This window comes from Juglans regia, chromosome 11 (assembly GCF_001411555.2).
Source record: "Juglans regia cultivar Chandler chromosome 11, Walnut 2.0, whole genome shotgun sequence".
Lineage (NCBI taxonomy): Eukaryota > Viridiplantae > Streptophyta > Magnoliopsida > Fagales > Juglandaceae > Juglans > Juglans regia.
The window spans coordinates 31,096,744-31,124,353 of NC_049911.1; the positions used below are offsets into that span (position 1 = coordinate 31,096,744).

Sequence of the window (27,610 nt, forward strand, 5' to 3'; positions counted from 1 at the left end):
TAAAAAAATTATGTAAAAAATAACTTAAAAAAAATACATAAAAAAACACATACTACAAGCAGCGGGAGCTCTAGCATTATCTATTCCTATTTCCTATTTCTAATTGCACAATATAGCTATGAGCTACTGCCTATTGAGGAGTTACCTCTCAAAAAGAAAAAAAAAAATTATGAGATGCTGTAACTCTAAAATCGAACAACTTTAAAGGTGTGTTTGGGTACTAAAATATTCTCAATACTTTTCAAACATTCTCGTACTTTTGAAAATACTTCACATGCCAAACAAATTAAAATACTCTCAATGAGACCCACAAACTCACTTCAATCTCTACTCATAACTATTCACAAATATTCTATAATACTTATCACTATTATATATAAATAAAAAATAAAATCACTATAATATTTATCACTATTAAATATAAATAAAAAATAAAATCATTAAAATATATAAATAAAAAATAAAATCACTATTATATATAAATAAAATACTATAATATTTATCACTATTATATATAAATTAAAAATAAAATCACTATAATATATAAATAAAAAATAACATTACTATAATATTTATCACTATTATATATATAAATAAAATCATTATAATATTTATCACTATTATATATAAATTAAAAATAAAATCATTATAATATTCATCATTATTATATATAAAAATAAAATAAAATCACTATAATAAAATCATTATAATATTTATTACTAAAAATAAAATCACTATAATATTTATGAGACCCATATATTTTTCAACTACCTACTCAAAAGTCAACTGAACATACTTCAAACATCCAAACAATTCAAAATACTCAATGGGACTCACAAACTCATTTCAATCTCTACTCATAACTATTCACAAACATTCTCAACACTTCTCACTACCCAAACGTACCCTAATCCTCACGAGCCAAGATTACCCAAGGATAAATATAAGGATAGTGCTAGTGTCCCGTCTAGTTTTAACAGTTAGACATGTCCATAATATAAATTTTATTTTTTTCTTTTTTCTTTTCATTTTATTTATATATGTTTAAATATTTTTAAAAAATAAAAAAATATACCAATATTAATAGTTACATTCTTAATCAATAAATAAAAATAAAATAAAATAAATAAAAATATAAACGATAAAATGAAAGAGCAAACGAGGAGCATATTAACATTATTCTAAATATAATCCATGGCTCGCTTTCCCATCCTGCCAACAAGTCATCCTGTCAAAAAGTCGTACAACGCATTAAAAATGGCAAATTCTCGGCTAAATTATCACAAGTTTAAACAAATTCAAACACAAGGAGAAGGTTCAAAACCTCTAAATTCTAATCCATACAAATTCAAACCACTCGTATCAATAAATGACTCGAAAGCAACACTGCAAACATGGCTTTAAATACCTATAAACTCGTTTCTGAACGGGGGGTCAAGAGGTGAAACCATGTAGAAAGCAGCAGAAATTGTCAAGAGTCGAGATACAAAGGATACAACTCAAAATCTCATATCAAAGTAATGGGAACAGAAACAATCACTACCAGCAAACCTTAAACTTTTGCGCACAAAATAAGTGCGCCTAATGGTAGGTCAACTTATAGTAGTTCGCGCAACCCATTTAGGAGTCAGCAGGCAGGACCTTCCCACTCAGACGGCACAGTTTATAACTACGATATCAATATGCACACAAACTATTTCTTTCAGGATGGTGTGAAGGTGTGCAACCATCTCAAAAGCTTAAAGGGTCGAGATATGCAGGTATAATGCACTGATAAAGGGATCGTTAAACTCCCTTATCACTTAAAAGCATTGGGAATAGGAACAGGAACAGGAACAATCACTACTAGGACATCTATTAAATGGCAATTTGTGCACAAAATAAGCGCGTTGTATGGTAAGTCAACTTAAAAAGTAGTTCATTGAACCCACTAAGGAGTCAGAACCTTCCCACTCAGACTGCACAATCCGTACCCACTTTCATGTCAAATGTCTCAGCTGCTCTGATGCTATAAAATCATTCTTAAAATGTTAGAGTGGTAACTTCTTTAATCACAACATTTTTTTTTTTTTTTATATAGAAACAACTTTTCAAAATCTCCTCTCCTAAAAACCGAATAAGGGAGAATCCATCTCAAAAGGGAAAGAAGATTCTGAATCAAGTAAAGCTCAGGATAATTACATTGCCATCCTCATATTTTATGAGATCCATATACATTTCCACCAGTCTATGTAATTACATAGCCTTTCAGTCCCTTACTAATTACCTCAATGCCAATCCTATTCAGTGTCACCTCCCTCCAATGGCAGTTATCTTCAAAGTGACAAGGGAATAAAACAAACAAACGGTTTCATATCTAGGGATCCATTAAACCAAATTACAAAAGTAAAATTTATGGTTTTTGTATGGCAAAATTAACAAAACAAAGGCCAAGATGAAAAGGCATCATGCCTTACAAACAAAAGATGTAAAACATAAAATGACGGAGACATCTACACCAAGGGTCGTTCCAAAATCCCTGACAATAAAACTCCACTTATGAAGATATTTACAAGATCATGAGCAAGGTCAATCACAGGGACCAAAAAATCTGATTCACTAACATTCGATCACATATGAAAATGTCCCAAGAAGACAAATAAGGTCCACTAAGTGCCATCAAACAAAAGAAAAATGGATAAAGGAAGAGTAAAACTACTTACAATTCTCACAGTTTTACTGCAAACAACAGAGGAGCCAACTAAGGGCTCGTTTGTTTTCAGAGATGAGATGAGATGAGTTGAGATTAAAGTTAAAAAGTTGAATAAAATATTGTTAGAATATATTTTTTAATATTATTGTTGTTTTGAGATTTGAAAAAGTTGAATTGTTTATTTTATTTTGTGTGGGGATTTGGGAAAGTTGTAATGATGAGGTGAGATGAGATGAGATGTTTTTGAAAAACAAACAAGGCCTAAAAAAACCACGCTTAAGCTTAAAAAGTTGGCAACAAAATGGAAACGAAAAAACTCAAGATTGATGCAAGAGTGATCAACCTATAAAATTAATTGTAACAGTAAAAAATTCTTCAAATTATCGTTTCTACATGGACCACAAACCCATCTTTTTGGGTAGAAAACAGTATCAAAATCACAGACACATCAAAATATCATATTCTGTTACAGAATGAACAGTAAAGGCAGTATGGTAGAATGATGTTGAAAGGTTTCGGCAAATCACAATATTTTCAGAGTAAAGAGTTTAAACTTGAGGAGTAACCTTTCTTCAAAAATGAAGTCACAGGGCACACCATGACACTCACTAAATACAAGAGAAAGAGCCAAATGAACAGCAAATAAAATGGAGGAAGCCATAAAGCGTAGATGAAAAAAAGTAACGCTATATACAAGCCTCTTGTAAAAAAATGAGTCTCACTAATAAAAAATAATTTTTTTTACACTTTTTAAAAGTGGAGTCTATTTTTTTACAAAGGCTTGCATAAGGCTTGACTATTTAAAGCTTATACAAATCATTTCTGGAGGAGAAATCACACATTTATTGGTCGCTTAGTTCCTCAATTTGGAACATAAGTTATAATTTACCCCCATCATTAAAATCTGACCATAAGATGACGAGAAATAGATGTAGCGATGCAATCTCAAAGATTGAATCTTAAATGAGGTGTAAATTGCAAAATGAGGGGTAGTTTGAGGGTGGTGATGTATAATTTTCCGGAAAATAAATGAACCTTCGAAGGGGCCATCTATATAGAGAGCGTTACAAAATTTATCCTAATTGCCAATCTAATAACCACAACATAATGTCCCATTCCCCTCCTCCGTTCCACCAAAAAAATACAACAATAAAGCTCTGTGGCTCCACCCCTGAAATACAACTATGTTCGTGGAACACCTTTCAGTTTCAAACCGCGCTTTGCATACATATATGCATGTCACTAGAAGGGGTAACCAGAGGAAAACGAAGAATTTTCAAAAAACAAGTCTATCAATCAAGATGAAGTAGGCCCAACGAGCATTTCAATTAAGAGTGACAAAGATTTACATACAAAAATTATCTTGAGGAGCAACTTTAGCATAGTCGTTGAAATATCCATGAAAAGCTCTTGATAAGGGAGGGAGAATCCCGCTGAACTAAGCGGGCAAGAGAATCCTGGTACCACCAAGAACATGTAGATACAAGGCAAGACATATGGTAACGATAACAGAAGACTTTGCACCGAAATATCTGACAACTTCCAAACCTCGCTCCACAACCTCCTCGTGAACTACATTAAGACTTCTTTTTAAGCCATCTAAAAGCTTCCAAAAGAGAAACTCCACCACGGATCTCACTGTTTCAAAAGTCACCCTCCCAGTCACGTCAAGAACAAACTTCCTATTGCTCGGCACTGCCAACATAGAAGAAACCTTCCCCACCCACTCACTATCCTGAATTTGATCAAACTTATTCCCATCTTCCAGATGTTTTGGAGAAGCTTCTCGCTCAAAACACTCATCTTTGGTGGCACTTGTACCTTCGCTCTGATCAACTATTGAACAAGAAGAACTTGAACGGGGTTTCAAACCTGGACCTGAACTCGTCAATACTTGGTGAGATGTTCTTACAAGGGTTTCCACGGCACCATTACAAACAGTAGCCAGAACGTCCCTCACTCTGTCTTGGTACTTGGGGTTGGTTAATCCACTAAACATTTCCTCATACATATTAATATTCATAGTTTTGTCTAGATAAACAGCAACTGCCGTGCTTACAAAAACTTCAATGCAATTTGCTATGAGTTCCTTGGATTTATCACCAGAAATCACATTTAGCCAACCAGGCTCGTCTGATAAACTTGACCCGCGTTGGGACACACCAGGACCATCCATGGATACATCACTGGAGTAAAATCCCAAAACCAAGTTCCTCGCAAAGCTTCCAACCACAACCGAAACAAAACCGGTCCCAGCCGTAGAGAAAAGCTTCTCCAAAACCCCATCAGGAAAGCTCGAACTTGCCGAACTCGTATCAGACTCCCTGTCAATCCTCGACTCGGACTTATAACCTCGTAAAATCCCAATCGTCAAAGCCTGCGTAGCCCCAACCAACGATTCCGAGAACTCTTCTGACCGCACGATTTTCGAAATCTGCTTCACACTATTGGGAATTTGGTCGGAGTCGGATCGGATAAACTCCTTCAAGTCCTTGGAGACGATGCCGATCGTGTCCGCCGAATCCGCGACCATCTCAGCCATGGAAATTAAGGCTCGAAAGAGCTTAACAAGACTCTTCCTCTTATTGACCACAGACGGTAAATGATAGACCTTGTAAACACCGTAACTGGAGACACCAAAAGCGGCAAGAAGAATAAGCCATTTCTTTCTCCTCCGAGAAAAATCCAAGGTCCTCTTCCCCAATTCGAGATCCATACTTAGCAGAGCGACCAATCAAACCCTACAGTTTTTGAAACCCTAGAATTTGAGGCACCCAAAAGGGGGAAAAATGAAAAAAGATGCAAAAGGGGGCTATTTAGAGGATCGAGGTATATAGATTCTAGGCTTCCGGTTTATAATCGGTGCAGTGTGATTGAGATGTGAACGCAAATTGGTCGAGTACGTTGACATCACCTATACATAAATTTAGAAGTGCGAGAGCTGGATAATATAATGCAGAGGACGGTGAGAGGTCGGCCTTGATTGCCTAAACGAAGACAACGACCTCCTGGTTCTCCTCCTGATCCGAATTACACCTCGGTCGAGGGAACTTTAGCCATATAAAATCAATTTATATATCTGAATAATAAATATTTGCAGGAGCTACAATAATTGTTCAAGCCTCAAGAAGGAAAATGATTCTAAGATTCGATAATATTTTTGGTAACGCCTAAAAATAGCATAATGGTATGGAAAGGAAGAAAGATCTATTTGTGGTCCGCGGGGTTATTTTAGGCTTCGATTTGTGTTGTGTAGAGCCCCGATGGTGGTCTGGTGTGGCTATACGATGTTCATGCATACATTTAGGATTGTAAACAATAAATAAATATAGATAAAATAAATAGAAGAAAATATACAGATTTATGTAGTTCGATACTTAATTTACGTCCACAAAAGTTCAGAAAGAAAAAATCTACTATAACATACTTGTTTACAATCTCTCATAGTCTCTAGTCTTTATTGTACAATAGAGATTTAAGTTCTATCATCTAGTTTTTATTCTCTTGCTGGAGTCTCTATGGTGAGGTTGAAGAATGTGAAATCTCCAATAAATCTTTGCCAAAAGTCCATAAAATCGTATGTATTCGTACCTTTAATTTCCTATCTCCTTTGCTTAATGTTACTTCTATTTATTTCATGTCATATCATCCATTTTACCTCTTCACACTCTGTCTTCCATCGTCCATCTGTCCCCTCCTTCCCTCTTTTTTTTATTTCCTCTTGACGTGTTCTCCTTTTGAACTCAGGTTTAGAAATATCATGAAATTGTTATATTTTATTCATTACAATTTTGATATCATTTAATAAATTATTTTAATAGTATGAATGAATTTTCATAAATATATAAGGATCCTGCTAGTAATCGTGGGACGTACTGCTAGTTAACAAATTTTTTGTTATTTTTTTCATTTTTTTTATAGATGATTAAAAACAAATTAAAAAAATACATAATTTTACTAATAGTCAATATCTAAAAAAATTTAAAAATATAATATAATACATAAGCAATAAGATGGAGGGAACAAACTGGTTTCAATTAGCATTTCTTAATATCATAACGAATTTTTCATTAAAAAAAAAGAAAGATGATTTTTGTTTTTTATACATTTGAAAGATGGAGGTTTGAATTCTAAATCTCCATTTCAGAGATTATGATTTATTGGTTTCCAACTACCTATCCTGTTTTTTCTTCAGGAAATATAAATGCATGCGGGGGAGAGGGAATATCCCAGTACCTAAGTAATAAAGTTGATAGTCAGTATCAAGATTATCCATGTGGGCAGTAAATGCATGTGAAGAATTTGAATTTAATTTTCTTAACATCAACCCACAAAATGAATATACAAAGAATACTTACACATAATTCAACAAAATTGTGATTAGAAAAATATCACTTATTTATTTTTATAATATACATGAATAATGGGAAAGTCATTTTATTATGAACATTGATATAGATATTTATGGGTAGAGGATTGACAACGGTAAATTACATCTGTGGTTAAAAAAAAAATCAAACTAAACGAAAATATTCTAAAGCTTTAAGCATTCATATTTCATATCGCTTCCTATAGTTTTTGTACAAGATTAATTTCTTCATAAAATATCAATAAAAAATATATTCATATTTCTCATTTTCATGGTTGGAAATATTTTTATCATTTATCAACATTGTCTAAAAGAATTTGAAAAAAAAAAAAAAAATAGTACCCCTTTCCTTTCCCTCATGCCGCTGACACAACCACGCTGAAAAAAAAAAAAAAAAAACTTATTTGCAGTAGCATTCGGAGGATGTTCCAAAAATAGTATGAAAAAATACAGAAAAACTAAAGCCGCATCCTTAAAATGAGGCATGACGTGTGCAACAACTAATACAATGATATTTTTTGTTCCAGGAGTTATCTCGCCCAGTCCTCGCAATCCTATCTTCAGAAAACTTTGACCATCGATGACAACAGCTTTGTACCTTAGCGAATCACTCGAATGTGTTTGTTCCAATTCTCACACAACCAGTCAAAACAGATTACCATTCATTATGTACAAAAAGCTCATGCGACACCTTCACTTGAACCCTGGTCAGTCTTAGTACAGATGAGGAATTTGTTTGAAAAACCTAGGGGCAGAGTTTCATGTTGGAAAACATTCCAGCTCCATCTTCTGTCCAATCAGCAAAAAGCTCATGCGTAATCATGGACTTGTCGTCAAGATTCCTAACCCTTTGATGCTACTGTCTTTGATGTTATAGGTACAATCGAATAATCATCATCCTCAAGATCACTGAAAGATATGTCATCTTCATTCCCCACACAAATGGCAGCTCCACTATACCTACCTACTTCAGAATCTTCCTCAGGCCAGTCATCCTCATCATCTTCAAAATTCTGTACCAGTAGTTTAGAGGATGGACCACCAAGTAAATCCTTGTTCTCAGTCTTAATTGTTGGTTCCTCCACAATAACAGACTTATCAATAAATTCCAACTCAGTACTTTCAATTGGGTGCTTCTCAGTCTCAAAATCTGTAGCTACAGTGGAGCTTGAAGGTTCAAATGAAAATATGGGTGGTATAGGATCGAAATCTTCCTCCAGTATGTTGGCACTGTCTTTTGAATAGGAAGTGCTTCTTGCAAACCAGTCAGTATTCTCCTTTGTTATCTTTTGTAGCTCCTGCATCCACATTGCTCGGGCAGCCACTACCTGCAAGAAACAGGTTGGACCATTGTATATCGCACTAATGCCTGTAGAAGCACACCCTATATATCATGCGAACATTGATTTCAAAGATTGCTTTAACATTTTAAGACTACAACAGAGAAAGGGTGTCCTTGCGAACTTGGGACTAAAAACATCCATTTTTGAAAAATTACAGACTCAAAAGTGTTATTTATGATAATTGTGACTGATCCAAGTACGAAACTAGACCAGAAGAGGTCTATTGTTTTGTTTACTAATAATATCACAAGATCCATATATCTTGCAACTGAAGTTTAGAAATCTGAGATATACAATGCCCAAGAATAGAAAATCTAGAAAGTTCAGAAGAAACAGGTTTATAAGCAGAGATATGCCCAAGAATAGAATATTTTCAAAGGTCAGAAGAAGTTGGTTTAGTGAATCACATTCCTAAAAAATAACAGGGGAGAGATCATACTAAAGTTCAACCGCACAAGATACTAATTTAAATACACAAACTAAACATAATCTGGTCTACCATATGGTAAAGAATGTAAAATTATAACAAAATTCCATCCATAGTTCACATTGTGTAGTGACAAGTTAATAATTCATTCATCATCTACAAAACTTAAAAAAACTAAAAAAAAGATAGTGTGTAAACCAATCAATTGATGGCGTGCTCAAACCCATAATAATGACCCAAGATCAATTCATCTAACGTCCAAATTTTTTTTCAAAAAACTGCCTAATGAAACTAGAACTTACTTTGGACTTGGTCAAAATAATAACTGGGGGGGGGAACCCTCACCTGGGGGCTTGACAAGATATCCGCATCATGTTTATTAAGTCTAGAGTGCAGAAGCACGAAGTAGACTTTCCAAAAGTAACTCTCACTCATATGGCAAGGACAAAGTTCAATTCTCAGGGCAGCTAATCTGGGAGCAAGATGTTGGATAGCCAAAGCATGCTCTTGTTGGGCATCAGACATGTCAAAATCTATACCAAGGCAAAGAAAGCTGTAAGAGTGTAGGATGAATTATAAAACAGGCACTCAAACAGTTATCACTAGCAACTGCAAATAGAGCATTTAGAAGGAAGCATAATATTTTTTCTAGCTTATCTTTCTAATGCCCGCCTCCTTGCCTTCACCATGCATCGTTTTAAATTTTTGTAAGCATAATTGCATGGTTTATAATCTCCATCTCCCTGAACAACGGATATGTTGCAGATCTTCAGCCACTTAACTAGCACATGATTATTCACTCCCAGGAAAGACGTGCTTTCCTTTTTGATCTACCCAATAACGTCCCATATTCCTCAATTTTTTTGTACAAGTCATAAGAAGTTTTATTAAGACAAGTAAATAGGCATAGCCCAACTACACATAAAGTATACAAGCGGAAACACTTTTCTTGCTGGCCTAAAGGCATTTTAGAGAGAGTATTATATTTATTTAATTTCATTAAAGTATCTAAAATTCGCAAATAAAAAATGGATGGGGGAGTTGGTACATACTCGGGAAAAATTACTAATTTACCGTAACAAACCAGCTACAACACTTCTGCCCAAAGAGAGAGAACAAGATCACCAATCGCGACTTTTGCTTGAGGAAAAAGGATGAAGGGAAGTTCAGCTATGTTTTACACTGGTACTAATTTACCTAAGCTATGTTGGGAGGGCGGTAGTTTTAAAAATTAGTCTTCTATATTGAATAATTACAATTTTAAGTGTAAGTATTCTTAAAATATTTAAAATTACCTCCCAACACTCAAACACACAGTATATCACTCAAATATCCTTAAGTCCATTAACATAATAGCCTTGATTTGAAATCTCTATCTCTCTTTATTTGCCTTTGGTGTGCATTGTACGATTTGTTTAATTTCATATCAATGATATCATATAGTTACATGATTTTTTTATTTTTTTTTTCATCTAGGTCATTCTCGACTTCATTGAGTTTCTTGCCTATCACCTGGGCTTGTTTGTTTTTAGATATGAGATGAGATTAAAGTTGAAAAGTTAAATAAAGTATTGTTAAAATATATTTTTTAATATTATTTTTGTTTTGAGATTTGAAAAAGTTAAATTGTTTATTTTATTTTATATTGAAAGTTGAAAAAATTGTAATGATGAGATGATATGTGATAATATGTTTTCTGAAAACAAACGAGGCCTAATCTTCTTTTACAACCTTTGAGATGTTTTTAACTACTTATTAATCAGTTAACTAGCTAAAAGTTTTAAGAGAGTTTATCTAATAGTTAAAACAAATATAGAAGATTCTTGCATATAGACATTTCTAGAGAGATAGAGAGTATATGAAGAATTTATTTTCTCTAGTGAAGAATTTATTAATTATTCACATGCATTTTTTTATTCACTTATTAAGAGTAATACTATTATACAATAAAAATATAACGACCTTTATATTATTAAATATTTTTTTAGATTTATTTTTGATTTATAAATTTTTCTTAAAATTTAAAAAAATATGAGTAAACCGAAAATCCTAATTTCGCCCCTACTAATCTGTATCCTACTATAAATTCCAATCTTTCGTAACAATGAACAAAATGGGGCATCAAATCAAAATAGAAGTAGTAATTCTACATATAATTGTAGAAAGTGTAAATATCGTGGAATCGCTTAGAAAAAGAGTAAGTTCTATTATTAAAAAATTAATTTTTTTCATATAAATCTTATATTTATTTATTTTTTTCAAAACGACTATACAATACTTACATATTACAATTATAAATATCATTTCTTAAACAGAACATGGAAGCCAGGGATTATAGGTGGTTAAAAGTATGACAGAGTCCCCAGAATTTTTAACTAATCCATCTTGTCATATTATGGAATCCCAAAGTAATGGCAGTATCAAAGCCCTGTGAAGGTCAGTATCAAAGCCCGGTAATTTACTGTTCCAAATCAAAAAAATTAAGCAAAAATTAACACAATTTCAGAAATTAAGCATTTTTTGTTTTTTATTTGGCAATTAATATGAGAGCCAAAACAACCAATTATGCATTACTAGAGATAGACTTAGATGCTGATTCAACTATTAACAGTTCAAATCCCAAAATTATATTTCAAGGAAGCCAATGCATCATATTCCACAATGTAATAGAGTTTAAACAACCACATTGAAACCAAATTGGAATCACAGAAGAGGCACGTACCATCCAAGTCCTCCTCCTCATCCAGTGGAAAATCCAACCACGTCTCGGGATGCATCGCGATATTCCTCGCAAACGCCAAAACCTCCTCGGTAATCCCTACGGATTCTCCTAAACCACGCTCCTCCAATAGTCCCTCGTATCTCTCCGACCCAAAGGGAAGAAAATTCAACGCCATCTTCGAGATCTCCGTGACTCCGCTCCTGAACGTCCCTTCGTCCTCCCCGATATCGCTCCGGATCCAAGAGGCCGCGTCATCCGACGGATCCTCTCTGTCACCGGACTTAGACTGATCGGACGGCTCGGAATGGCGGTAATGTGGGGAGAGCGTGGAGGGTTGCGATGGAGGGGGTGCGAGGAAGGAGGCCATGCCCCAGATTTGGCGAGTTAGGGTTTGCTTGAGTTCGGAGAGGTCGTCTTTGACACCTCGAGATTGTGCCTCTTCTACCTGGCTGTCATTATCTTCGGGTTCGTATTGTTGTTGTTGTTGTTGTTGTTGTTGATGGCGTGCTGGTGCTAGTTTGGTAGATGAAGATGGTGGCGGGTCTGGATCGTTAGCGCATTCGGATACGACGTCGTTATCCTCGTCGTCGTCATCGTCCTTATCGTCGTCGAGTCGGAGGGAGTTGGCAAGAGAACGAGCAAACCACGACATTGTTTAAATTTTTTTTGGATTTAGGGAGGAGGAGGCGATGACGGGAAGGCGGGTGTTAAAAAGGTGCTTACGACCTTAATTAAACTATCTTCACCTCCCATTCCCATGATCCACAAGGAACTAAAAATTAAATAAAATAAAAACGTTGAACCTCCTATTTCCTTTTTCATTACTTTTAGGCCCACGCATATCTGGGCCCGTTATTATTTAAATTTTATTTAAATAAATTATAAATAATAATTAAATTATCAATTAAAATTAGATAAAATGAACAAAAAGGCCCTTAAACAAAGAATTGTTAATGCGCATGGTAAATGTAAAATCGTATCAAATCAAGACACGTCTTTGATATTATACCTAATCATCTAAAATTGGGCCTACTAGAAAGATATACTTCTTTACATTGGAAATTTTATATGCCGGGTTAGCCATTTTAACCAAAAATCATGGTTGGTAAATATATGTTTACAAAACTAGTCTGCTAGAAAGATATACTTCTTTACAGTGTCGACCACTTCTTGAGCTGTTAACATGGAGGAAACTCCATTGTTTCACCAATCTTGTAATTTTCTTGTTGTCAATGAAGGAAGCTTTTCTCAAAAAAAAGAAAAACATGCAACACAAGCTTTGAATGACATTTTCTTAAAGAATCATGGACAATTTCATTATTGGGGTTGATTCAAAGATGCCCGCCCATATTTGAGCTGTCTTGCCTGCACTTATTTTCAGGTGGACAAGATTTGAGGTTGCTTTTGCTTTCCCTAGTCAAGGGGATGGCCGTGAGAACACATTCATGACAACAAAAGTTGCATCATTGGGATTGGGGACCCTCTAGCACAAGGATAAACACAAGATATCGTTACAATAGTAATCCCCCTTCCAATCACACGCCGCCTTTTTTGTCAGTGTCTTGAGAGTAATCGCACCCCCATAAATCTCTCAGATTCAATTGCTCGTTCCGTTTATCATATTTATTGCAGTAAAAATCTTAAAAGTTTTTTTTCGGACAAATAAAGTATTTATACATAAATTAATACATACAAAATATAAATTTGATAGAGTGAGAGTCTCTTACAGTCTTATTAAAACCAATACATATTACAATACAAAATTAAAAAAGGTGATCGAAGCTAAAATATTGACTCCAACTCAATTCCCACAAAAGAAAATTGTTTGGTGACGATTTTTAAATAGTATGATGAACAGGCTATAAAACTGCAACTAGAAGCTGCAGTACAAAAGGGTGTGCTGCAACGTGTTGGTCTGGATTGGCTAGAATGAACTGTCATATCCACTTTCACTCGATCTTTAGTTAAGAAAAGCGGAAACATAATGTAGTAACTGAAAACAATGACAAATCGCCGACGAGGGAGCGTTACTGGAAGTGGCGGCGCGTGCGGCTATGCGCCGCAGCTGGAGTGAAGAGAACAGTCAGATCTGAAAGATTCGAAGCCGTAGAATCCGAAACTACCGCACGTGGTGGTAGAGTGCTCTCCAAGGCACGGAGGCGTATGAGGATCACGCGCCGCACAAATAGGCGGATTTCTTCCTCCACTTTGACGATTGACACCTGAAGAAGCTGAGGAAGAAGTGCGTGTCCACTCTAGATCGCCAGAAAGCAGCAAATCGATAATGATAAACGATGCTATTGGAAAACTATAAATAAAAATAAAGGCTGTGACATCAGAGGTTGGGAGGTGTGGGTGGAGCCGAAACATCAACCCCTCCTCTCCGGTGAACGAAAAAATTTCTGGTATAGGCACTCTGGAGAGAAAACGAGAGAGAGTAGTAGGTGCTTTGGTTGTTGTAAATCTTACAAGTTTTCAATTGATCTTCTGACGTGAAAATGGTGGGATGAATGCGCTGGTTTGAGCCGGTAGACCTCGGGGTACAGTGAAGTCAATTCCTCCAATTACTTATGGTTCTTGTATCAGTGATATGACTGCTGCTTCTCAGTTTTGGAGTTATTACTCATTACCAATTAAAACTTGATGTGAGCAAAAGCCATGATTCAGCTTTGATTTTATTTCTGTTGCTGTATGTAGTATGAAACAATGAATAAATGGGCATATGACAAGCGTTCTGTCTCATCTCTTTCCACTAAATACACTGTCGTGACCCTTTGTCAGTTGTCTCTCTCTCAATTTTGGTCACCTCTCAGAGACGGAAATGACAGGCAAATAGACAGAGAAAGAACACGATTTTGGATGGGGACCGATTATAATACAAGCTGAAGCTGGTTCATTTTAGTTCCTTTTGTTTTCATCCAAAGCCTGAGCAGATTTTTAATTTCTGGATAAGTGCAAGACCGTGCATATTAAGGCTGCATTTAGTTGCAAAATTCAGCTCACTTCAGTTGAATTAATTGAATTTGACTAAGTTTTAAATTGAATTTAACATCTAAACATTCAATTCTAAAATTACTAAACTTATCTCAACTCAATACTTTCTTACACGTGAAACCCACGACTTTTTTCAACTTAACACATTTTTATAAATAAGACTCATAACCAATATTTTGAATACTGTACCAGATGATATATTGGTCAATGCACTGAAATGAAATATTTCGATACCGGTACCGTTTTGGAATAATCAATATATGAATAAATTATATATATAAATATATATAAATTATATTCTAAAATAATAATTTATATATGAATAAATTATATATAAATACATATATATATATATATTATAAATAGTCTAATCTGAATTAAGGATAAAAAAATAAATTTGTAGTTCGGAAAAAAAAAAATTAAAAGTCAAAATACAGGCCGATATTTGGGCTGGTGCGAAATACCTAGAATACTTGAGCCGGTACAAAAATTTTCAACTGTACTAACCGATACGGTATGAAATTTAAAACACTACTCATAACCTTTTTTAACTTCTTATAAAAAGTATAAAATTTATCTTAACATCCAAACACACTTTAAACTTAATTTAGATAAGCCTCACATAACTCCATTTATTATTCAATTCATTACTATTTATAAATAACTGAAAAAGCAAAAAGCCATGATTTAATTTCTGGGTGTTCATGGTTTTTGGGTACAAAGCCAAAACAATCTCTACAAACTCGAATACAGTGAGACTCAAAGGAGGGAGGGACAATTGGTACAGGACAGCCATTTGAAAAAACTAAATTATCTTGGATAAGAAAACAAAATCGAAACTCATGCTTGTATAAGTTTCCTGTCCCCTGTTTCCGGCTTGGAACAATCAGCTACCAGTTTCAAGATTGGTAGAGTTTACAAACAAAAATAGCTGAGCTGAAACTTTTCAGGGGCTTATTGACGCTAAATTGCCGGGTTATAGACAAAAGGGTTTTTACCTATGCACTAAACAATATAGAACTCAATCCGCCTTTTATGCTGCTTTTTGAATTGAAACTAACCGATAGAATCTAATTTCTTAATATGCACAAGAGGAAAGGGTACCTCAGAAACCCAATGAATCTGAGCCTCAAATCTGCAGCTCCCACAAGTTCTCTGGTTCCTTGGTCCCCCAGGCCAAAGGAAAAAAAATAATTGAGATGTATTTCAACACCTTGCCAGTGTTCCTTCATTGTATCGTTCGTGTAAGCTTACACTTGGAAATGAAGATAGTAGCTGTGTAATTTAGACTACACAATTTCAAGAGCTCAGCAGACCGTTGCTTCATAACCTGATTGCAACCACTCTGAATTACAAGCAGCAGTTTAGCCGCCAAACCTGCCTCCAGAGCAAGTGCGGCACATTCCTCTGGGGCAAGCTTGCAAACAGCCCACAAGATTGACAGTGCAAACTGAGTGCAGCTCTCCGAAACCTTCATCATTAACTTCACCACATTCGGTATCGTGTTCGGACAATCTTTCAAAGCCTGTCTTCCTTCTGGAAGAGTGGACAGTACCTCTAGCACATAAAGAGCCAATTCCAAGCACTCATTATTCAAACTGGGCAGGAGCTCAACCAATTGGGGGACTGCCCCAATGCTCACAACAGACCTCCGAATGGACTCGTGGGAACAAACTGTTTTCAGTAAACTGAGACCGGCGAAGACCCCATTTGGATGTCTTTTATCCTTCACCAACCTCAACAACCCCACTAAAAGACTCAAGCTTGAGACAATCTCCGACCTAAAATCCTTCCCAACCATCAGCGTTTCGATCAATTTCGTGCAATTGATCTTGGTCTCAATGGACCCCTCATTTAGCATGTCTACCATTAACGATATCTTCGCGGGTTGCATCAAATTGGCCTTCGACTGCGTGTCGAGATCTAAATTCACAAGAATCCCAATTGCCTCCGACCCAACTGCATGCGAAGTGAAATGCCCCAACAGAGAAGAAACCAAGTCTATACCGTTGTTGTCCACCACAGTCTTCTTCGCCGAAACATGAGCAACAACGACCTGCCTCAGGTCTTTAAGAGATTGAACTCTAGCTTGACCCTTAACCTTCTTCAGCGTCTCCAAAAGCTCCAAAGCTCTGCCTTGCACATCCTCCGACCTCTTCTTCATTGCAAAGTACTTCTGCGAAAACCAACTGTAAATCAGCTGGTGCAGAGTTGTGTTCGGCGTGACTGAACCGTCCCACAGCTCCTGCATCGTGGTGGGGCAAGTGAAGTGGCCCAAAGATAACCATTTGAGAATGTTGGATCTCTCGTAGGTCTGGCCCGTGCAAAGGGTCACTGGGTCTTGCATCGGCTCCAAAGAGATCGGGCAGATAAAAACTGAGGGAACATCTATGAGTTCGAGCTCCGCGACCATCTTCTTTAAATCCAATTTATCGGTGACGCCGCCTCCGAAGAAGGCTCCATCTCCGCCCAAAATGCCATCTTTCACAGCGGTCTCCAGATCCAACACTTCCCCATCGCCGCCCACATCAAGCTTCCCGTCCCCCACATCTCTCTTCCGACTAGAGGGCTGGTACATCGGCATTCTATCAAAAACCCTCCTCGCAAGACGCTTAAAGAAATTGAGGAAGATTATTGATAAGAAAGAGAAGACAGAGAGACCCTTAAAATTCCAGGAGACCCATCACATCCAGAGGACAAGAAGCGTGTGCGAAAGATAAAGGGGGTGAGTGTTCTCTTTCTCTCTCTCTCTCACTCAGAAATTCACTCACTTGTCTCTCTTTCGCTATCTCTCTCATCGGCAATCGACGAGCAACAATGCCCGTCAAAGGGGACATCTTTTCTCCATCCTTGGCTTTCTTTCTCACTTTCTTTCTCTCTTTTTCTTTCTTTACCTGATCTATCTCTCTCTCTCTCTATCTGGTCAAAAGGGTCACATTCTTCTTCACTACCGTCATCGTCATCATCAACAAGGAAATGATGGAGTTGTAATCTTCTTCCCCAATACCAAAGCTCACTTCCTCTTCAAGATCAAAGAAAAGTGTGAAATCATCAGCACCAGATCAGTGAAAAAGACGCTATCAAAAGTGAAAAAATAAGGCTACAGATTCATTATACATGAACAGTATCCACGCATCAGATTCGCAATTAGTACAAAACAAAATAAAACTGATAGATTGGCAAAAATATTTGGAACGGTATGGACACCAAAGGGTAGGAAAATTGATGAATCATACCAAGTCACCACGAGCCACAGAGAGAGAGAGAGAGGAAAGCAGAAGAAAAGGCTCTATCTTCTGCAGTCTCCTCCGCTACAGGTTTTCTTTTGAAGCATGTAATGAGAGCCCCATAAATGAGTGTTTTTAATCTTTTCCTTTTTCTTTTACTTCTTTTACTATTTTTTATAATATTCTCGAGAGAAGTAAAACACCACCACGGACCGGTTATAGCCGGTAGTTGAACCCCGAACCAATGCACACCACACGTGCATTCCTATCCTCTCTCACTTTAATATCCAAATAAATAAATAACGTTGCTAAATTAAAAATAAATAAAGGTTTAGTCCAAGACTTATAAAGGACGGCAGGCAGGCAAAAAGTGGGGGAAGAAGACGCACGGCTCCCACTAGCACGTGTAAGTGTCTGTATACCCTCAAAAGCAAAGCAATTGCAAGAGGAGAAGCACCTTCTTACCGCCCGCCGTTCTTAGTTCTTACACCATCAAAAGTGGTCAAACCCAATACCGGAAATGGGCAGAGGAGCCGTACGTGCAACGGTGCAAACCTGCAAGGTCTAAAAACGACCCCCCAATCAAATCCGGTCAAACTATGAGCTGGGACTTTATGAAAAGCACGCTCCTAGCGGCCCCCACCCCTCGGGCTTCTACTCCTTGCTTTTTTTTTTTTTTTCCCTCCTTCTTGTTTTATTAATTTTTTTTTTTTTAAGCAACCATTTCGTAAGTTACAATATATTAGAATCAAACAAATAAAGGCAATACAAGAGAAATAAAATTAGGGATTGGAGAAAAAATTTAGCTTCTGTCCATTTTTTATTAAGAAAAAAGTTGCTTGAAATGATTTTTATATAATTTGATAAATAGACTATAATGTAATAAATTATTTGTATTGTATTTTATTAGTCTGGATTGATTGAAATAAATTTTTACGACTATTTTATCTTGATTCTTAATCCTTTGGTCGATGTGTCCACATAAGATCGTTACTGGCAATGGAGGTACACGCGCCTCTCTTGAAAAAAATATAAAAATCAAATCTAAGAAATTCGAAGTTGCTAACCTCATTGGTGCCGAAGACCGAAGACCGGAGAATTTGGTGGTAGGGGGCGTGATTGTCGTAGGAAACCAGTAAGTAATAGATAGGTACATCTTGATGTCATTGGCTAAGAAAAAAAAAAACCGATAGATATTTTTGGCATTGACCGGAAGGGAGAATGAGGGAGGAGTGGAAGCTCCACTCGGAATAGCTGGGATGGCTGGTTATTTGTTAGAGAGATTTTAAAAAAAGAAAATCCATCTAAAAAGAGAAAACGACGACCGCCTCGTAGCTTTTTTGTTTTAAATTTACATTGCAGGTACAATATTCTTCTGTGGTTTCCGAAATTATTTTTCAAGTTCACAGAAATTATACGAAATTGGATCGGATAAAAATAAGGGTACTGAAATTATTTTTTTTTGGATATAATCTTGATCAATATAGACTATTAATAAATTGCTGTTTTGATTGACCTCGATTTTACTATACAACTTTCATCACATTTTATATTCTACATTATTTTTAATTTTTTTAATTTTTAATATTTTTTAAAAAAATTATTGAGTTTTTTTTTTTAATTTTTTTATTAATTATTCATATAATAAATATTTAATAAAAAAAATTAAAAATTAAAAATAATATAGAAGGTAGAATATTAAAATATTGTGAATATTTTTTTGCCCCTCGAATAGGTGAGCTGTTCAAGTTAATGATCAACATCACTTTACTTTGTAACTCTGGGTTGCGAAGTAAAAATTATAAATGTTTATTGAGATTACTTATACGTCGGATCAATAATTGTCGATGTCTTGTCTTTCAAATGCACTTAACAAATGTCTCCAAAAAAAATAAAAACAATCGAATGGATTACGTACAGAGGAATTAAGGCAGGGAGGATTGGGGGGAATTCATTAAAATAAATTAAATTCCGATCACTCAAGTAATTTTCAGACATTGATTCACGACATAGTACATTGACTGGTCAATGCATATCATAAAAAACCTTTTCTCATCATTGTTTAATTTACAAGATGCATATCAGATCAGATCAAATCAAATCGCAGTTATAAAATATTAGATTCTACTTTGTATTCGTATATTTCTTTCCATTCTAAGCCTCGATTTGTATTTAAAATTTATCTTAATTTATTTTAATTAATATCATTTTATTATTATAAATTTTTAAAATTTTTATATAAAATATAATAAATAATTTAAACTTTTCAAATACTAAAATAATAATAATATTAAAAAAATATTTTATTTAACTTATCTAAACTCAATTAATCTCTAAATCTAAATGGAGCCAAATGAGCAATATGGATTCAATTTGAGGCCCAATTTTCCTTATTTCTCCATCTTGATGTTTGAATTTACTTCATCAATCCCTTTCGTGTAGGGGTGGGCAGGCTGTCCAGTGACTCCACCCGCATCTGCTACCCAAGGAGGGGACGAGGGCAGGATATGGGTTAACCCCGCCCTGCCCTATATAATATATATAATTATATATAAAAATATATAAGTATTTTTGTATATATATATTAAAAAAAAAACCACGCATAAAACGTCGTACGTTTCATGTCTAACGGCGTCGTTTCATTATTTGTTAAGATCCAACCCCTCCGGCGCGAGTCCCTCTCTCTCTCTCTCTCTCTCTCTCTCACATCTCAAATCTTCATATCCGTCAAAGAACAAGCAAACTACGTCATCGTCGTAGCCTTTCATCTCCATCTCCATCGCCGAATGTAAGAAACCCTAAATTAAAGTTTTATTTTTTGTGATTTATATTTTATGGAATTGAGATTGGAGGAATGATGTGGTTTAATTAGAGATGGAGGATGAGATTTTGTGAATTGTGTGCTGTGAAGACTTGATTGTGCATGTGGTTTGTATCGATATATGACTATGTGTGAATCTGTTCGTGTTATTTATTTATTTTTTGTTTGTATTGTGTAATGTGTGTGAATTTTGATCATTGATGACTTGATTTGTGGCTAATTAATTTTGATTGGAACCCTAAATTAATTCAAGGTTCCAATTCGAAACCCTACCTCTAAATTAATTTAGGATTTCGAAAAACTATATTATATGTATTTGACTATGTATTTTATTGATTGTCATTAGACATTGCATAAGAAAATTATAATATGTTGTAAAGTCACGGATCATAAGGGTGAGACAATTGGGAAGGTCTAGGAGGCCGCAGTAAATGAGTGGGGGTTGACCCGAATTGTTACAGTCACAGTTGATAATGTCTCGTCTAACGATGTCACACTAGGACATCTAAAAACCTATCTTAGAGAAGCAAATAAGACAATCATGGATGGTTAGTGTTTGCGTGTGAAATGTGTGGCACATATTCTGAATCTTATTATCACTGATTGTTTGAGGGGTCTTCATGACACGATTGCTCGGGTCAGGACTGCTATGAGATGGGTGAGATATTCTCCTTCGAGATTGGAGAAATTAAAGGTTGCTGCGAGGTCTGCAGGCATAACATCCAATAAGGGTCTTTGTATTGATATGCATATACGGTGGAACTCAACATTTTTTATGTTCGAAGTGGCACAAGAATATAAGCTAGCATTTGCATTATTGGGTGACGAAGACATTCAATATGTTAAATATTTTGATGATCACAGGGGGATTGGGGAAACCTGTAGATGATGATTGAAAAATTGCATATATTTTTGTAGAGTTTTTTAGGTTTTTTTGAGAAGTCACCACGACTCTATCTGTAACTTTGTACCATACATCACATCAATTTTGTCAGCAAATATGTATGGTAAAAGAAGAATTAGATGACATAGTCGCAGCTGGTCACATTAGGCTGCAGGAGATGACTTTAGTTATGAAGATAAAGTACGACAAGTATTTGAGATATTTTACTATGGCTGTTATTTTGTTATATGTGGTTGTTGTCTTTGACACTCAATTTAATGTGGATAGCGTGGTATTTGAATTGGGTCATGCGTACGGGCAAATATGGGTATAGCTTATTGCAGCTAGGGTTCGGGAAACCCTTAGTAGATTATTTGTTGAGTTTATCGTCATGTAGAGTGATAATATTGCGGCACCTACACCTACCCCCCACAAGTTCCATAAGCAGAGGTTGGGAAAATAAGTAGATTGGACTAGGGTGCGAGGTTGGAACAAACTCCCTTCATCCGGAGTTTTGTAGAGGCTCAGTAAAAAATAGACAGATATTTAGCAACGGAGCTTCTACCATTTTCACAAAATTTCGATATATTAAGTTGTGGAAGGTGAATGCCGTGAAGTATCTCATCCTTTGAGAGATAACCTGCAATCTTTTGACCATCCATGTTAGCACCGTAACCTCAGAGTCGGCTTTTAGTACCAGAGGGCGTGTATTAGATTCATTTCAAAGTTCATTAGCTCCTACCACGGTGGAAACTTTGATTTGCACGCGGAATTGGATCAAGGGAACTCCAATTATTGTTCTGGATGTTCTTAAGTATAAGGAGGCCGACGTCGAGGAGAAGTGTGGTGATCAGTCTGGATCTGGTAATTGTGGGACTTGAATTTTATTTTCTAATTTATTATTAAATTTATTTATTTTCATTTAATCGGCATTCATTAATTTCATTTCAAATTTAATTGTTATAGTGATACATGAGACGACATCTACGGCTACCTCTAATGCAGTATGACTTTGTGTATATTAGACTCACCATTGCCATGGTTTTCACAATTTGTCCCTTAATTATTTTTAGTCTCACAGTAGTCGACACAACTCACCGGCACGGCGCTACTTCAAATTAATCAAATTGAAATGTTATGATTTTGTTAATTTACAATTAATTAGAATGTTGCTACAATAATTAATAGTACAATTTTTAATATTTAATATTTTTATAGGAGTTTGTAATATTGTAATAGTTTATTAATTTTCTTAATTTGTATAATTATAAATTGTAGGTTAATGCCTTAGTGATGATTATTACTTAATACTTAATATTATTAGTAACGTACGTTTGGATGATAAAGTCATCTAAACTAATATCAATTCATCACTACAACATTTTTAAATTTTAACATAAAATATAATAAACAATTCAATTTTTTCAAATCTCAAAATAATAATAATATTAAAAATAATATTCTATAAAAATTTTATTATCTCAACTCAACATAACTCAACTCAGTTCAACATCTAAACGCAGGTAATAGCCAATAATTATATCTATATATTTTATTTTTTGTTTTCATTTTTAAAATATATTTATTTATTTTAGTTAAATTATGGCCCCATAGTGACTCAACAATAGATTCTAAGCCATTTATGGTCCGGATAACTAAATTGGACCGAAGGCCCATTAGGAAGGGGGGAAACGAATGGAGGTCCATCCACGCATCCTGGGTAGCGGACGAGGTACCCCGCCCCTGTCCAGTACGGGAAAAAATTCCCATGCGCGGGGTTGGGAAGGAGTGGCCCTACTCCGTAGGGGCAGGTAACACCCCTATTTTCGAGTCCTTCCCTACATCTCCATGAGAAATTACGAATGCATGTAATTATTAGGGTCTCGTTTGAATTTAAAAATTATTTCATCTTATCTCATATTTACAATTACATAAAATATAATAAACAATTTAATTTTTTTAAATATCAAAATAATAATAATATTTTAATAATATTTATTTCAATTTTTATTCATGGCAGGCAGTATGTAATTAAAATTGTCACTAGATTCTTATATTATCACTAAATGTCACGTAATTAAAATTGACATGACAGTCTGTAATACGTAGTTTCTTAACAACTAATTCATTACATTCTATACCGCTATTAAAAAATTGTAGAGAGAAATGAAACAGTTGTCAGACATGTGAAGAACTGAAGAAGTCGCAATGATATTCTTTATAATTTCTTTACAATTCATCTTAAAATCAATTAATATAATTGTATAATTTCGTTAAAAAGGATTGTGATATTAAATGACTATTCTTTATTTAAAATAGAGTTATAAAATATTTATAAAAAATAACAAGCTTATCATTTTCAGTAAAATAAAACAGATATAGTGTATTCTCGAGTGACGTTGCCCAAATCACACGAAACTTCACGTTTTGTTTAAAGAAAAATTATTCTTTATTAATTACTATTCATTATTTCATATCTTATAAAAAATATCCGCATACTGTATATAAAAAAAAAATTATAGATATAAAGTATAAAAATAAATAATAATTGATATGTAAAATTTATTATATTTAAAATTTAAATCTCTATACAAAAGAATAATCCAATGCACTTGAATTAATAGCAGAAACTTCTGCGATGATTTCATCTGTATGCTGTATGCAGCATCCCACGAATTCTGATCACACGATGGGTTTGATTTTGAGCCCTGCTGAGGACATGGTTCACGTGTCCCTAATGGCTAATATTTTTGTTTGATATGTCTACCTATTCAACCATCCATCATGAACAGAACAACTGTTGTAGAAATTAATCTTTGAAAGTACGGGTCTCTATTTCAACGGCAATGATTAAATGTAACAACGTAATTCAATAAGGTCCATTTCTCTCGTTTAAAGCATTTAATTAAATTTGAACGAGGTGGTATCCTTTAATGTCGTCTGGAGAATAAAAACAGAGAGAGAGAGAGAGAGAGAGAGAGAATTAAAATTAAGGATTGTTATTGTTGAGGTGGCAGTTGAGTGGTCGGTGAGGGAAACACTTGGGGCTCTGTTTAGTTTGGAGTCCATAATTTCAGTAGCAAGACTTGTGTTCGGGTTATTGGGACCTCTGATTTTATGGGTTATGGCCTTCCAATTCGATATTTGGGGTTATTGGAAATTGGGACCTCTGACTTTCACAACACATAAATTGCTCTTAATAATCTATTTCTTATTCATTGCGGTCCACACCAGCTTGTCTTTAAGAAATTATATATAGGACATGAAATAAATTTTTGTTAGAGAGAGGCAAATAACTGCACCTAGCTACGAATCATTTATGATCAAACCAACCAGCAGCCCTCGAATATATATATATATATATTTATTTATATAATATCTAAAAGATGTGGGAACACGTTACGAATTAAATACAAAGTTTTTCTATGAATTACGAGCAGGCTGCACAGACAAGGCCCTTGCGTTGAAAGTCAGAAACTTGTCGGTACGGATATATGGATTAACTTCTTCAATTATGACGAGGTTGATTTTACCGTGAAGTGAAGTGTGACTCCTTCTTTACACAAGTGGAATTTTTAAATTTACACTTACGATTTTGATCGATTCATTCCGACGATTTCCTTCACGTTGTACGCACGTGTGATTTATCGACACATCTCATCCTTATCTTCTTTCTTTTTCGTCTTACCTACTTCACGCGCCCTTAGTGCTCACTTTCAGCTGGTTTTAATTCTTGAATGTGCGTTAGTTACGTTTGAATTATGTGTTGATATCAATTCATTATCATAATTTTTTTTTAAATTTTAATATAAAATATAATAAATAATTTTAATTTTTTAAAATTTTAAAATAATAATAATATTAAAATTTAATATTCTAATAATATTTTGTCATCTCAATTCAACTCAATATCTAAACGTAACAGGCCTCGTTTGTTTTAAAAAAATCTTTTCTCATTTCATCTCATCTCATCATTATAATTTTTTTAACTTATAATATAAAATAAAATAAATAATTCAATTTTTTCAAATTTTAAAATAAAAATAATATTAAAAAATATATTTTAACAATTTTTTATTTAATTTTTTAATTTTAATTTCATCTCATCTCTAAAAATAAATGAATCTTTAATCTCAATTAGATTTTATTTTAGATTTATTCTAAGATCTAAATATAAAATTCTAAAATCACTAAACATCATTTCATTTCAAATTTATTTACATGCAAGACTTATAATTTTTTTTTTAACTCAACACTTTCTTATATATAAAATTTATAATATTTTTTAATTTTTTATAAATACATCTAAATTAATTTTAAATAAAATTATAAAACACATTTTATAATTTCAACTTATTACTATTTATTAAAATAATAATAACTGATTTTCACGCATTTGGCAGCAATCAATTTACAAGCAAAATCTGTCCTAAAAAAGGAGCCAACGTGATTGCGAGGGTCGTCTACAGTTTATCAAATTGTCGAGTGCGTGAACGCGGTGACTCAGCATGGTCAGCTTGTTCTTATCTCTGGTTTTCTTATACGGCTTCGCACCTAGATTCTATTCCACCAATCACCATGTCCTTCGGGCTCGCACCTAGACTCTATTCAATCCAATCTGCTTCTACAAAACCTAGTCTCCCACTCCCACTGCGTCCCCCCCATTAATTCCCTGCTTCCCCTCTCTCTCTAGATTCGTCGAGAAGGTTCTCTCTCCTTATCCATTTGTCTAAAACCACGCGTTCAGACCTTTGTTCACTTCCTGAATCTCTTCATAGATAGTTCAGTCTGGGTCTTTTTAGCTTTGTTCTGCAGTTGGTTTCATTTTATTCCAAGCTTAAATATTCCTTCTGTCACTTATATCTCTTTAGCTTAAGAAGCGGAAGAATGAGATCAAGCAAGGGACAGTACCAAAACAAGTTCATGCGGTTTCTAACGACACCCATTAGGATTCTGGGCAAAGCAAGAGACATTTACGTGCGACGCATCACAGACTGCGCCACAAGAGTCAGCTACGGCCAGGCCATGGGCTGCTCGGCCGCGTTACCGAAGAGTTTCAGTGTCAGCTCGTCGAGGTCCAACGATGGTGACGATTTACGAGAGCTTATAAGAGCTGCCTCGGTTCGGACTTTGATCGAGAGCATTGACATGGATGCGATTCTAAAGCAGCAGGGGGCGGCGAATTCCACGGGATCCAAGGGGTTGCCCAAGTGCTCTAGCGTCGGCATGGGCAAGATTGATGAAGACAGGCCCTGTGATTTTGAAGGAGTTGGTTTTGGGGCGAAGGCGGATTTGCTGTATCCAAGAAGCAGAAGCTATGCTGTCACAAATACAAGCTCTGTGTTCTGAATCTTCTGATCCCCCCTTTCGCAGGCAGTATCTGGTGCGAGGGATTGCATGTCGGGGATTGTAGTAATAAATAATTACTCCCATCTTTTGTAATATAGGAGGTGAACGAATTATTCATCACCCCCTACTATCCACCCCAACCTCTTCCTGAGTAACATTAAATATTGCTATACCAAAAAGAAAATGAAGGTCGTATGGCAAGGCAATAATGAATCTGCAAAATGGAATTGATTTTCAACCTCCGGCCGACTGGAGTAAACATGACATTGACCAAACTTAAAGCATTGATCATAATATACTGTTGATGCGTTTGGGTTAGGTAATGAAAGTATTGGCTTCACACTTTCCCGTATCTGCGTCAGCATTGGCATTGCTGACTTTAAAATTCGACTAAAAGTTAAGTTTTTAGCTAAAATAAAAAAAATTAGGTTTCATTGAACTATCCTTTAAAATAATAAAATAATATTATATATTTTAATAATATTTTTTTTATATTTTATAAATACGCCTCAGACTTGTTAGTCTCCTCCTCCTTAAGCCAAAAAAATCACATCCCTCAAATTACTTATGTGATCATTCATACATTGTCACAACTAGAACCAAACAACTGAACTATTATTATATCTTTTCAAGTAACAAATGGAAAGTAAAGACCAAATGCTCGATAAGGAATGGTTGAATTAAAAATTTCCTCCACATATGCTCCTAATTCTATCAAATATAAGCACAAATCCACTTGAAGAAGTCTCTTACACTTATTATATTGCGTTTTACGTTTTCTGA

The 27,610-nt window shown here is 35.0% G+C and overlaps 4 protein-coding genes across 5 annotated transcripts; 1 reads left to right on the forward strand and 3 right to left on the reverse strand.

The window, feature by feature from the left end:
* Nucleotides 1–1,103: 1,103 nt before the first annotated feature.
* LOC108979608 (protein PHLOEM PROTEIN 2-LIKE A10-like) lies at nt 1,104–5,808 on the reverse strand. Of its 2 annotated transcripts, XR_004797591.1 has the most exons (2): nt 4,046–5,808; nt 1,104–1,228 (listed from the first exon to the last, which is right to left on the reverse strand). XR_004797591.1 is itself a non-coding variant. In XM_035682849.1 (1 exon), exon 1 carries the CDS (start codon nt 5,406–5,408, stop codon nt 4,131–4,133), a length of 1,278 nt encoding a protein of 425 aa, XP_035538742.1. In that variant the 5' UTR covers nt 5,409–5,808; the 3' UTR covers nt 3,719–4,130. The 2 variants fall into 2 exon arrangements, 1 of the variants encoding a protein (XP_035538742.1); XM_035682849.1 differs by lacking the exon at nt 1,104–1,228 and having other exon boundaries at nt 3,719–5,808.
* A 1,632-nt stretch (nt 5,809–7,440) lies between these two features.
* LOC109006948 lies at nt 7,441–12,305 on the reverse strand. Its single transcript, XM_035683037.1, has 3 exons — nt 11,554–12,305; nt 9,177–9,364; nt 7,441–8,389 (listed from the first exon to the last, which is right to left on the reverse strand). Exons 1-3 carry the CDS (start codon nt 12,203–12,205, stop codon nt 7,904–7,906), a joined length of 1,326 nt encoding a protein of 441 aa, XP_035538930.1. The 5' UTR covers nt 12,206–12,305; the 3' UTR covers nt 7,441–7,903.
* A 2,903-nt stretch (nt 12,306–15,208) lies between these two features.
* Nucleotides 15,209–17,918, reverse strand: LOC109007095 (U-box domain-containing protein 30-like). Its single transcript, XM_018986667.2, has 2 exons — nt 17,784–17,918; nt 15,209–17,569 (listed from the first exon to the last, which is right to left on the reverse strand). Exon 2 carries the CDS (start codon nt 17,129–17,131, stop codon nt 15,776–15,778), a length of 1,356 nt encoding a protein of 451 aa, XP_018842212.1. The 5' UTR covers nt 17,132–17,569; nt 17,784–17,918; the 3' UTR covers nt 15,209–15,775.
* An 8,109-nt stretch (nt 17,919–26,027) lies between these two features.
* Nucleotides 26,028–27,031, forward strand: LOC109007171. The gene has a single exon (XM_035682758.1). It carries the CDS (start codon nt 26,366–26,368, stop codon nt 26,825–26,827), a length of 462 nt encoding a protein of 153 aa, XP_035538651.1. The 5' UTR covers nt 26,028–26,365; the 3' UTR covers nt 26,828–27,031.
* Nucleotides 27,032–27,610: the final 579 nt, after the last annotated feature.